The sequence below is a fragment of the Sander lucioperca genome, chromosome 19, assembly GCF_008315115.2.
Source record: "Sander lucioperca isolate FBNREF2018 chromosome 19, SLUC_FBN_1.2, whole genome shotgun sequence".
Lineage (NCBI taxonomy): Eukaryota > Metazoa > Chordata > Actinopteri > Perciformes > Percidae > Sander > Sander lucioperca.
The window spans coordinates 18,261,520-18,274,608 of record NC_050191.1 but is presented as its reverse complement, the minus strand read 5'-3'; the positions used below and the strand labels follow the sequence as shown (position 1 = coordinate 18,274,608).

General features: G+C 40.1%; 1 protein-coding gene across 6 annotated transcripts; it reads left to right on the top strand.

Moving 5' to 3' along the window:
* The first annotated feature begins 487 nt into the window (after nucleotides 1-487).
* Nucleotides 488-11,808, top strand: LOC116066306. 6 transcript variants are annotated; one of them, XM_035995309.1, is made up of 4 exons: nucleotides 488-1,710; nucleotides 4,486-6,531; nucleotides 6,574-10,793; nucleotides 10,824-11,808. In XM_035995309.1, exons 1-4 carry the CDS (start codon nucleotides 542-544, stop codon nucleotides 11,645-11,647), a joined length of 8,259 nt encoding a protein of 2,752 aa, XP_035851202.1. In that variant the 5' UTR covers nucleotides 488-541; the 3' UTR covers nucleotides 11,648-11,808. The 6 variants fall into 6 exon arrangements, with proteins under 6 accessions (XP_035851202.1, XP_035851204.1, XP_035851205.1 ...); XM_035995311.1 differs by having other exon boundaries at nucleotides 4,486-9,130; nucleotides 9,392-10,793; XM_035995312.1 differs by having other exon boundaries at nucleotides 4,486-9,704; nucleotides 9,981-10,793.
* Nucleotides 11,809-13,089: the final 1,281 nt, after the last annotated feature.

Genomic DNA, 13,089 nt, shown 5'->3' with positions numbered 1-13,089 from the left:
AGAAAAATCATCTGCAATATCCAGTAAGTCAAAAGCCTCTAAAGATAGGTCTGAAGAAAACAACGATGAAGAGGAAATTGCAGAAAGAGCATTGAGTGCAATGTCAGCAAAATCTGAAAAGTCAAATGCCTCTGCAGTATCTACAAAGTCAAAAGGTATTTGTGATGAGGGAGATGCTGAAGAGGAAACCAGTGAGAGATCACCAAGCTGCATGTCAGAAAAATCCAGCAAGTCAAACATTTCAGCAAGATCAAGAAAGTCAAAATGCTGTGATGGTTCAGATAGAGAAACTATTACTGAATATGAGGAAGAAAGGGGACCTAGTGCATTGTCAGTGAAATCAGCACGGTCAAATATTTCTGCCAAATCTAATATGTCAGAACATGGAGAAAGAGCTTTAAGCAATAAGTCTACATCCGCTAAATCTGCAAAGTCAAATGCTTCAGCCATATCTAAGAAATCACGAGGTCCTGAAATTCCTTCTGAAAACTGTGATGATGAAAATGAAAAAGAGCAAACTGAAGAAAGAGCAGCAAGCAGCATGTCAGCCAAATCAGTCCAGTCACACGTATCTCAAATATCTATAAAGTCTGCAAAGAGAGCACCAAGTGCTTTGTCAACTAAATCAGCAAAGTCACATGCTTCTACAAAATATGTCAAATCAAAAGCTTCTGAAGCTCAGTCTGGCAAAGGTACTGGCACTCCTGATGAAGGAGATGATGAAGAGGAAGTTCAAGAGAGAGCACAGAGTGCTACGTCAGCCAAAACTGCAAAGTCAACTATTTCTGTCAAATCTACAAAGTCAAAAGGACTTGGTGGTCCAGCTGATGAAAATAGATCTGATCATGAGGAACATGCAGAGAGAGCTCCAAGCAATATATCAATCAGATCAGCAAAATCAACAAAGTCTAATGTTTCTGCAACATCTGGAAGATCGAAAAATTCTGAAGTTCCCTTAGAAAACGGTGTTGACAATCCTGAGGAAAGAGTTGTTGAAGGGGAGAGTGAAGGGAGAGTAATGAGCTCAATGTCAGCACAGTCTGTTCAATCAACCATTTCTGCAAGATCAAACAAGTCAAAATGTTCTGCTCATGTTGCAGCGGAAGAAAGCTCTGAGAGTGCTGATGATAAAAATGACAAACAGCAAACTGAAGAAAGAGCACCAAGTGCTTTGTCAGCTAAATCAGCAAAGTCACATGCTTCTACAAATTCTACCAAATCAAAAGCTTCCGAAGTTCAGTCTGGCAAAGGTACTGTCACTCCTGATGAAGGAGATGATGAAGAGGAAGCTCAAGAGAGGGCACAGAGTGCTACGTCAGCTAAAACTTCAAAGTCATCTATTTCTTCAAAGTCTGCTAAGTCAACAGGACTTGATAGTCCAGCTGAGGAAAATATATCTGATCATGAGGAACATGCAGAGAGAGCTCCGAGCAATATATCAGTCAGATCAGCAAAATCAACAAAGTCAACTATTTCAGCAGCATCTAAGAAATCAAAAGCTTCAGACATTCCTACTGATCACGTTGCTGATTCTCCTGAAAAAGCAAATGAAGAGGAGCTCGATAAAAGCAGATCAGTAAGTTCAATGTCAGTCCATTCAAACAAGTCAAATGTTACTGAAAGATCAAGTATGTCAAAATGTTCAGCTGATGTTCCAGTTGAAGAAAGCATTACCAGACCTAAGTCACATGCTTCTACAGTATCTATGAAATCAAACGCTTCTGAAGTTCCTCCTGATACTAATACTCCCGAGGGGAGCAATGATGAGGAAGACACCTTAGACAGAGCAGAGAGTGCAATGACTGCAAGGTCAACTATTTCTGCAAAATCAAATATATCAGAAGTCTTGGCTGCCTCAGCTGAAGAACATTTTTGTGTTTCTGTGGAAAGAGCTCCAAGCATTATGTCAACTACATCCGCTAAATCTGCAAAGTCAAATGCTTCAGCAATATCTAAGAAATCAAGAGGTTCTGCAATTCCTTCCCAAAACTGTGATGATGAAAATGAAAAAGAGCAAACTGAAGAAAGAGCAGCAAGCAGCATGTCAGCCAAATCAGTCCAGTCACACGTATCTCAAATATCTATAAAGTCTGCAAAGAGAGCACCAAGTGCTTTGTCAGCTGCATCAGCAAAGTCACATGCTTCTACAAAATCTATCAAATCAAAAGCTTCTGAAGCTCAGACTGGCAAAGGTACTGGCACTCCTGATGAAGGAGATGAGGAAGAGGAAGTTCAAGAGAGAGCACAGAGTGCTACGTCAGCCAAAACTGCAAAGTCAACTATTTCTGTCAAATCTACAAAGTCAAAAGGACTTGGTGGTCCAGCTGATGAAAATAGATCTGATCATGAGGAACATGCAGAGAGAGCTCCAAGCAATATATCAATCAGATCAGCAAAATCAACAAAGTCTAATGTTTCTGCGACATCTGGAAGATCGAAAAATTCTGAAGTTCCCTTAGAAAATGGTGTTGACAATCCTGAGGAAAGAGTTGTTGAAGGGGAGAGTGAAGGGAGAGTAATGAGCTCAATGTCAGCACAGTCTGTTCAATCAACCATTTCTGCAAGATCAAACAAGTCAAAATGTTCTGCTCATGTTGCAGCGGAAGAAAGCTCTGAGAGTGCTGATGATAAAAATGACAAACAGCAAACTGAAGAAAGAGCACCAAGTGCTTTGTCAGCTAAATCAGCAAAGTCACATGCTTCTACAAATTCTACCAAATCAAAAGCTTCCGAAGTTCAGTCTGGCAAAGGTACTGGCACTCCTGATGAAGGAGATGATGAAGAGGAAGCTCAAGAGAGGGCACAGAGTGCTACGTCAGCTAAAACTTCAAAGTCAACTATTTCTTCAAAGTCTGCTAAGTCAACAGGACTTGATAGTCCAGCTGAGGAAAATATATCTGATCATGAGGAACATGCAGAGAGAGCTCCGAGCAATATATCAGTCAGATCAGCAAAATCAACTATTTCAGCAGCATCTAAGAAATCAAAAGCTTCAGACATTCCTACTGATCACGTTGCTGATTCTCCTGAAAAAGCAAATGAAGAGGAGCTCGATAAAAGCAGATCAGTAAGTTCAATGTCAGTCCATTCAAACAAGTCAAATGTTACTGAAAGATCAAGTATGTCAAAATGTTCAGCTGATGTTCCAGTTGAAGAAAGCATTACCAGACCTAAGTCACATGCTTCTACAGTATCTATGAAATCAAACGCTTCTGAAGTTCCTCCTGATACTAATACTCCCGAGGGGAGCAATGATGAGGAAGACACCTTAGACAGAGCAGAGAGTGCAATGACTGCAAGGTCAACTATTTCTGCAAAATCAAATATGTCAGAAGTCTTGGCTGCCTCAGCTGAAGAACATTTTTGTGTTTCTGTGGAAAGAGCTCCAAGCATTATGTCAACTACATCCGCTAAATCTGCAAAGTCAAATGCTTCAGCAATATCTAAGAAATCAAGAGGTTCTGCAATTCCTTCCCAAAACTGTGATGATGAAAATGAAAAAGAGCAAACTGAAGAAAGAGCAGCAAGCAGCATGTCGGCTAAATCAGTCCAGTCACACGTATCTCAAATATCTATAAAGTCTGCAAAGAGAGCACCAAGTGCTTTGTCAGCTGCATCAGCAAAGTCACATGCTTCTACAAAATCTATCAAATCAAAAGCTTCTGAAGCTCAGACTGGTAAAGGTACTGGCACTCCTGATGAAGGAGATGAGGAAGAGGAAGTTCAAGAGAGAGCACAGAGTGCCACGTCAGCCAAAACTGCAAAGTCAACTATTTCTGTCAAATCTACAAAGTCAAAAGGACTTGGTGGTCCAGCTGATGAAAATATATCTGATCATGAGGAACATGCAGAGAGAGCTCCAAGCAATATATCAATCAGATCAGCAAAATCAACAAAGTTTAATGTTTCTGCAACATCTGGAAGATCGAAAGTTTCTGAAGTTCCCTTAGAAAATGGTGTTGACAATCCAGTTGATGTTCCAGTTGAAGAAAGCATCAGCAGACCTAAGTCACATGCTTCTACAGTATCTATGAAATCAAACGCTTCTGAAGTTCCTCCTGATACTAATACTCCCGAGGGGAGCAATGATGAGGAAGACACCTTAGACAGAGCAGAGAGTGCAATGACTGCAAAGTCAACTATTTCTGCAAAATCAAATATGTCAGAAGGGTTGGCTGCCTCAGCTGAAGAACATTTTTGTGATTCTGTGGAAAGAGCTCCAAGCATTATGTCAACTACATCCGCTAAATCTGCAAGGTCAAATGCTTCAGCAATATCTAAGAAATCAAGAGGTTCTGCAATTCCTTCCCAAAACTGTGATGATGAAAATGAAAAAGAGCAAACTGAAGAAAGAGCAGCAAGCAGCATGTCAGCCAAATCAGTCCAGTCACACGTATCTGAAATATCTATAAAGTCTGCAAAGAGAGCACCAAGTGCTTTGTCAGCTGCATCAGCAAAGTCACATGCTTCTACAAAATCTATCAAATCAAATGCTTCTAACGTTCCTCCTGATACTAATACTCCCAAGGGAAGCAATGATGAGGAAGACACCTTAGACAGAGCAGAGAGTGCAATGACTGCAAAGTCAACTATTTCTGCAAAATCAAATATGTCAGAAGTCTTGGCTTCCCCAACTGAAGAATGTGCTTGTGATTCTCTGGAAAGAGCTTCAAGCAATATGTCAATCAAATCAGCAAAATCAAATGTTTCTGAAATATCTAAGAAATCAAAAGACTCTGACATCGCTTCTGAACACAGTAATGAAATCGCTGATGCAGAGAATGAAGGGAGAGTGAGCTCAATATCAGCTCAGTCAGTCAAGTCAAATATATCTGCCAGATCAAAAAAGTCCAAATGTTCTGATGTTCCAGCTGAAGAAAGCTCTGAGAGCCCCTCTGAAAAAAATGGCAAAGAGCAAACTGAAGAAAGAGCATCAAGCTGCATTTCACTCAGATCGGTTGAGTCTCATGTTTCTGAAAGATCTTTTAAGTCAAAAGCCTCTGGTGTTACGACTGATGATGTGGGTGATCATGAGGAAACTACAAAGAGAGCCCCTAGCACCTTTTCAGCTAAATCAGCAAAGTCTCGTGCTTCAGCAAAATCTTCAAAATCAAATGTTTCTTCTGTCCAAACTACTGGCATTTGTGATGAAGGGAATGATAAAGAGGAAACTCAAGAGAGAGCACAGAGTGCAATGTCAGCCAAATCCACACAGTCAGCCATGTCGATAAAACCAAGCAAGTTAAACGTTTGTGATGTTCCTTCAGTAGAAAACATGTCAAATAATGAGAACACTGTACAAAGACCACAAAGCACCCTGTCAGCTAAATCAGCCAGATCTTCCAAATCAAGACAGTCAAATATTTCTGCAAAGTCTAGTAAGTCAAAACAATCTAATACTCATGGGGAAGAGAATCATGAGGAGACTATGGAGAGATCACCAAGCAGTACTTCCATCAAATCAGCAAACTCAAGACAGTCAAATGCTTCAGCAGTATCAAAGAAAGCAAAAGCTGCTGAAGATGGCACTAACATTGTGAATGAAAACACTGAAGACACAGAGGTGAGAGCAACAAGCTCAATGTCTGCCAAATCAGTGAAGTCAAATGTCACATCAATATCTACAAAATCAAAAGCTTCTCACAATCCTCAGAATGTAAATGGCGAAGAAGATGGTGGAAATGAAGAAAATGTGGCTGACTGTGAGGAAACTAAAGAGAGAACACCAAGTGCTATGTCAATTAAATCATTAAAGTCCGATTTGTCTTTGAGGTCAATGAAATCAAAAGTTTCGGAACAGACAGCTGAAACACATACTGAAGAGGTAGATCAATCAGAGAGGACTTTAAGTGTTTTGTCAGTAAAGTCAAATGCTTCTACAAGAACCAAGTCCAACATATCTGAAATTACCCCTAGTGAAAGGACTGCACAAGATGAAGAAAATGAAGTAAGAGTGTGTAGTGCGATGTCAACCAAATCAGCAAAATCAAATAATTCAACAAAATTTAACAAATTAATAGCTTCTGAAATTCCTACAATAGAAGGTTCAGACACTCTTTATGAAGGAAATGCTCAAGAGAAATCTAAGAGAGCTCCAAGTGCCATGTCAGCAAAGTCAAATATGTCAGTAAGATCAAAGAAATCAAAAGTATCTGATGTTCCTGCTGACGTAAATACCAGTGAAAAAGAAGAGAGAACACTTAGCCCTGTGTCTGCAAAATCCAATCGATCTGAAATGTTAAGGACATCTGAAATCCCTGCTCTGACAGTTGAGGAAAGTGAAGACAGAGCACCTACAACCATGTCATCAAGGTCTAAGGTTTCATCACATAAGTCAACAGCATCTGGGGCTAAAAAAAAGAAAAGTGAAGGTCAGCCAAAAAGTTCTTTATTTGTCAAGTCAAATCAGTCTGTGAAATCTCGGAAATCCAAAGTAACTGATATTTTAACAGATGAATGTGTGGAAAATAAAGAGGAATCCATTCACGTTCCTGCTGAGGAGAAGACCAGTGTTTCTCCAATAACTGCAGGGGAAGTTGTGAATTGTGTCTCAGAAACCTGCCAGAGTGCACAACAACCAAAAGAAAATAAACGCCATGTGATTTGTCATGCAGAGTCGAATGAAAGTGATTTATCACAAACTCTGTCCAGCTCAGATATTGTCAAAGAGATTGAGATTTCATCTGTGGGAGAATCAAAATCCAGTGTGTCTAAGAGGATAACAAATGGTCCACTGAAAACTAGGAGTGTTAAGGATAACAAAAGTGACAAAAGCAGTAAATGCAGATACAAGAACACAAATGCTGATGACTTTAAGCTGGTTCCATCCAGCCTTCCAAATGCATCCCCTACTGAGGTTGTGAATGAATGGCTGAATTCAATACCAGCAGATGGTGATATGTATGGCATGGAGGAATTTAATGAAAACTGTGATGGACAAAAACAAGTCCACACAACAGAGGAAATGACCAGAATCGAGGATACTGGAAATGATGACTCTGCAGTTGAGAATACAAAAGACACAAATGAAGGAGTTATGGTGAACAGTTTCCCTAATGATGACATCCAAACAAGCACAGAGGCACCAAATGCTGATAATAGTCCTACCTGTACTCAGAGAGATGATGCCGCAAAAATATTTAATTCCTCCGTACAGGTGATGAAAGTACTTTTAAATCCAAAGCTCGACAGATCTAACAGTTTACCAGAAATTTCCCCAGTGTATGGACGTAAACTAAGCACTTCAGCTAGAGGTCTTTTGGATTGCCTTGTGAAGTTGCAGTTAATAGACAATAATCCTAAAAATGCAAATGAAAAGGATGCAAGATACCAAGAGCTAATGAACATTCTTCAATCTCTTTGGCTTTGCGATCCTCCAGAAAATGAACATGTGTTTAAGAAGGGTGATCACCATTCTGTGGACGATGAATTCATTCATACTTCATCCTCTGGTGTGGATGTCAACAGTGGCTCCACGGGCTCTGGGAACAGTAGTGATGGTGTGAATGGTAATGTGTCTCATGCACATACAAGTGCAGAAACGTTAAGGAAAATACCAGAAGTCTGTGAAGGTGAAGCAGATGCTGAAGCAGAAGCTAAATTGACATCTGAGAGAGAAGTAGAAGCAATGTATGAGGAAAAACAAAAGGAAGATGATCCAGATCCAGATGACACAATTACAGGCAATGATAGTCCAAGAGAACTTCCTACAACACCACCCTCCTCAAACAAGAGTTCAAACAAGAGTTCAGAAAATGACAACAAAATAATTTCTCAAGATCCTGATCCTGTTTGGGTCTTAAACTTATTAACTAAAATAGAAAAGCAGTTCATGACGCATTATATCAATGCAATGAGAGAGTTCAAAGTCAGATGGAAGTTGGATAATAATGAGCAGCTTGATATGATGATAGGTGAACTTAAAACTGAGATCCACAAAAGAATCCAAACAAGTATAAACAGGGAACTGAGGCACATTCAATGTAAGGCGGGCCCACCACGACCTCCTAAAGAAGCGATGTCCCGTGCTTCAACCACGCAAACAGAAGAGAGACGACAGAGGCTGAAGATTATGCTCAAACAATCAATTGATCACCAAGCAGAAAAAAGTGATTATTCAGCAACAGAAACCTCCTACAGTGACCAGCGCAGTGAAAACGACGACGAATTCTGTCCATGTGAAACATGCATTCAGAAAAAAATTACATATAGGCCGCCACTTCCTGCAGAAGTTATGAATACTGCACCTGTTGTCATGGACTTTGACCTGAAGAGGATTCTGTTGATGAAGAACAGTGGTCCTTGCAATACACAGACAGTCACCTGTACATCTCACTCTGAAAATAACACTGAAACAAAAGTGGCAGAAACACTTGTAGAAAGAGTTATTTTCAAAGCTGTAAGAGAAATGGAAGGGGATGACGTACACCATGATGCTGAAGATGACTTTGCAGTTGTAGAAGATGATGTGTGTCAAGATGCAGGTCAAGATGACGAGTCTGAAAACAATGAAGCAGAAGATGTACATACCGTATTGGCTGAACAGACTGTTGCTGAAGAAACAGTTAATGTCTTTTCTGTAGATAACAATGAGGAAATAAGCAAAACAGAAGATGAAATGACAGATAATGAGAGTGGAGACATAGGCATGGTTGAGGATGAATCCATTGCAGAGGATGCATGCACAGCTGAACTGATGAATGCAGAGGAGGACGATGTCACAGTCACAGCTGAGGAATTGTCAAAGGAACCAGCTGAAGAAGCAGAAACTGAAGATGAGATTGATGTAGAAAGAGAGATTGCTGTGTATGAGTTGAAGGAAGAGACTGCTGAAGCCACCACCGCTCAAGATGAAAATGCAGGAGAAGAGGATGATGTGGCAGCCACAACTGAAGATGAATCTGACAAAGACGACGCTGTGGAAGAAGGGACAGTGGATGAGGAGGAGATTGCTGCCACGAGTGCAGATGAGTCTGCAGATGAGAACGATGCCACAGCTGATGAATCATCAAAAGAACCAGCTGAAGTACCAACAACTGAAGATGAGATGGCTGTAGAGGAAGAGACTGCTGTCACAGACAAAGATGAATCAAAGGATGAAATTGCTGAAGAGGAAATTGAAACAGAGGAGGCTGCTGTGTTAGCCACAACTGAAAATGAATCTGACAAAGAAGAAGCTGTGGACGCAGGGACGGTTGACGATGGAGCAGAGACTGCTGCCACCAGTGATGATTCAGCTGAAGATGCTAACACAAATGATGATGAGACTGCAGAGGAGCAACCAGCTGAAGCAGCAACAGCTGAAGAGACTGCTACAAAAAATGAAAGGGATGTCTCAAGTGAAGATGAATTAAAGGAACAGACTGGTGAAGATGAAATTGAAGCAGAAGAGACTGCTGTGGCACCCACAACTGAAAATGAATCTGACAATGAGGAAGCTGTGGAGGAAGAGTCAAAGGAAGAGCTTGCAGAAGCCACTAAAGCTGAAGAAAATACTGCAGAAGAGTCTGATGTGGCAGTCACGACTGAAGATGAATGTGACGAGGATGAGGCTGCCATGAACGATAGAGAGGAAACTGCAGATAATGATCAAGCAACATCGGCTGAAGATGAAATCGCAGTGGAAAAAGATGATGTCACAAGTGAAGGTGAAGCTGAAGATAACAATGTAGCAGAACAGGCAGATGTTGAAGCTACAACTGATCATGAATCTGACAAAGATGCAGCTGTGGAAGCCACCAATGCAGATGAGTCTGAGTCAGAGGTAAAGGACAGAGCTGACAAAGCAACAAGTGAAGATGAGATTGCTGAAGAGAAAGAAAATGCCGTCACAAGTGAAGATGAAATGAAAGAAGAAGAAGAAGAAGAAGAAGAAGAAGAAGAAGAAGACGAAGACGAAGACGAAGAAAAAGAAGCAGAAGCTGGTGATGCCACAACAGCTGATGAGGAAAACGCAGAAGATGTGGCAGACACAACTGAACATGAATCTGACAAAGATGCAGCTGTGGAAGCCACCAGTGCAGATGAGTCTGAGTCAGAGGTAAAGGAAACAGCTAACAAAGCAACAAGTGAAGATGAAATGGAGGAAGAAGCTGGCGATGCCACGACAGCTGATGAGGAAAATGCAGCAGACACAACTGAACATGAATCTGAAAAAGAGGCTGTTACCACAGATGAGGATGACACCAAAGAGGAGGCTGCTGAGCTAGACACAGCCACAGAAAAAGAAAATTCAGGTGAAGAGGAAATCATTAAAGCTGATAATGAATCAAAAGAAGAGGAGGTGGAAGAAAACACAGAACTTGTGGAAAAGGATGATAATGTAGAAGCTGAATCTGAATCTGCAATAGAAGTAAGCTCCAAAGCTGTGACTGAAAATGAATCAGAGGAAGAGAGCGATGAATCAGCCACAGATGAAAATGAATCAGTAAACAACGCAACAACAGACGCAAATGAGACCGCAGGAGAAGAGGATACTTCACAAGTTATAAATGATGAATCAGGAGAAACGCATTCAGAAACCAAGGCTGAGAATGAGACTGTCGATGAAAGTGCAGGAGAAGATGAAAATGCAGAAGAGGATAAAGTGGCTACAGATGAAAATGGGACTTTGAGTGAGGCAGAACGTATCGAAGTCACATCAGCTGAAACAAAATCATCTGCAGAAGGCAGTGCCGCTGAAGATTCTGTTCATGAAGAAGAAAAAGTTGAGGAAGACGATAATGAATCTCACAATAAGGAACTAGAAGAAGGTGAAACAACTGGCGAGGAATCAGAACAGGCTGAAAATGAAAGTGCAAAGGAGTCTGGAGTAACAGGTGAAGATTGCACAGGGGCCGAAACAACAGGAGATGAGATTGAAGAACGTGAAACAGCAGAAGAAGAATCGGGAGAGGCTGAAATGGCAGGGAATGAGATAACTGAAAGTGGCGCTGGCGAAGAATGTGGAGCAGATGGTGTATCTGCAGGAGAGGAGGATGGAGAGGCCCAAACAGGAAGGGAAGAATGCACCGATAACACAGAAGATGAATCTGAAGATAACACACAGCAACTTGCAGACGGAGAAGAAAAAGGTGACATGACTGAAGAGCATCAAGAAGATGCTATAACTGAGACAAATGATGAAACAGAAGGCCCTGATGATGTGGTGGAGCTGAAGCCAGATGAGGAGGAAATATTGGAAAACAACGACGAAAACAAACTAATAATGGAAGATGTAGATGATAATAATGATGAACAAGGAACAAATTTAACACAATGTGAATGTATTAACATCCCAAATGAAAGCCATGATAATGACGAAGATGTCGAAGCCTCCGAAAGAGAGGAGGAAACTGAGACAGCCAATGAAGGAAACCAGGGAGATTCAGCTGACGGAGAAGATGAAGCAGAAGAATATTCAGACGAACCAGAGGAAGAAACTGATTATGGAGAGAAAGATTTTGTTCCAAGCAAAACAGATAATCAAGAGGCAGCTAAAAGAGCAGCTGCAAAAACGACATTAATCCCACTTGATACTTTGATCCAAGTGAATGCAGAATCTGAGGATGGCACTTATGCTGATGTTGAAGATTCTGAGACTGACACAAACAGCCAAGAAGAAGTAACAAGCCTTGAGTTAAAGGCATTGAAAAATATTTCATCCTAAGTTGAATGGGACTCTGCAAAGGCTTCAGGGACCTGAGTGAGAGTGTGAAGTCATTTTAAGTCATAAAGTCGGGTCTTCTAGAGGAGATCTAACAAGAACTGTAAATTGATCTTGATTATTCTAATTTCTATCTTGATTTTAAGAACTTGTTAAACAAGCACTAAAGAAACACAAGCACTTTGTTCTGGCATTTTGAAATGCTAAGACTGAACACATGCACAACAACTGCTGATCATGCAGTTGTGTGAAAAAGCAATCATAAAAACTTGAATGTATATATATATAGTGTATATGTAGGAGGTTTTAATACAAAACTAAATGAGACTTATTTTAATGCATTATGAGTGTTTGGTACATGTAACCTACTGCAACTCTGAGCCTCAGACAGACCCATGGTACTGATAAACTATGCTTTATGGTAGTTGATAGAAACTATGACTGTTACATTAATGACTTAAAAATGTCATACATGCACAAATACTGTAGGTTTGTTTCTTCAAATTACTGCAGTGTATTTAAACCATTTTTGCTGCTCAACATTTACAGTATTTGCATATTAAGCAAGTCTCAGAATGTATTTCATCTAATCAAAAGCAATCTTTGAAGATGTTTGTTTCCAAAGTTAAAAATAAAGTTATATATTTTTCTAGCTAATATTTCTGGAAAGCCAGAAAATGCTGATAATATTCAATTTGATTGTTTAACTTACTATGTGTGTAGATACAGTACTGTACACGGCAGTATTTTAGTACTGGTTTTAAATAGCTAAACTGGATGATGATTAACATCAGTGTAAGCATCTTCACAATCAGGTAAGCGTACTAATAGCTTTATTTGACTTCTATATACAAGAAGTAGCAAAAAGTCATGGCAGGGTTTTATGTATCATGACTCTCCTATTGCTCTGTATTTTAGACAATTCAGTGACAAAACTGTGTTCATCAGTAAGAAAATAAACTATTATCTGTGGTACAGAGGTTATTACCTTTGCTGAATGGACTGTACTTATTGCATCTGAAATAAAAAAGTACTATAAAGTAATTTCTTTAATTCTTTTTTAAGACTTTTTAAGATTCAAATTCTAAAAACAAAAATCAACTGGTGACATTGACATTTCATGTCATAAACCAAGTCTTCATACCTCTTGGAGTTAAAGTGTGAAAGAAAAGATATTTGAAAACATAATATGTATCCCACACACAATTATAATGAATGAGTGTGTGAGACTATTGAGACTTCATTCACTCTCCTTCTACCATGAGCGCTATTAGATAGAGCTGATGGATGTACCACTTCCATTTGCAGTCTCTTGTGGTCATGTGACATATATAATGTGTGTCACTATGATTGACTACATAACACCACAATGAGGGCCAGGCCACTCCTCTCAAGCTTTTTTATGGACACAGGAACTTGTCATGCAGCCTCGGAAGTCCTTTTAT

Excerpts from the sequence above, each read along its gene's own strand:
- LOC116066306 (XM_035995308.1), top strand. The coding sequence starts at position 542 with ATGTCAGCCAAATCAGTCCAGTCACACGTATCTCAAATATCTATAAAG. Across the intron at positions 1,711-4,485 it reads GCTTCTACAGTATCTATGAA|ATCAAATGCTTCTAACGTTC; the intron begins ATCAAACGCTTC and ends AAAATCTATCAA. Across the intron at positions 10,794-10,823 it reads AGAACAGGCTGAAAATGAAA|ATTGCACAGGGGCCGAAACA; the intron begins GTGCAAAGGAGT and ends TAACAGGTGAAG.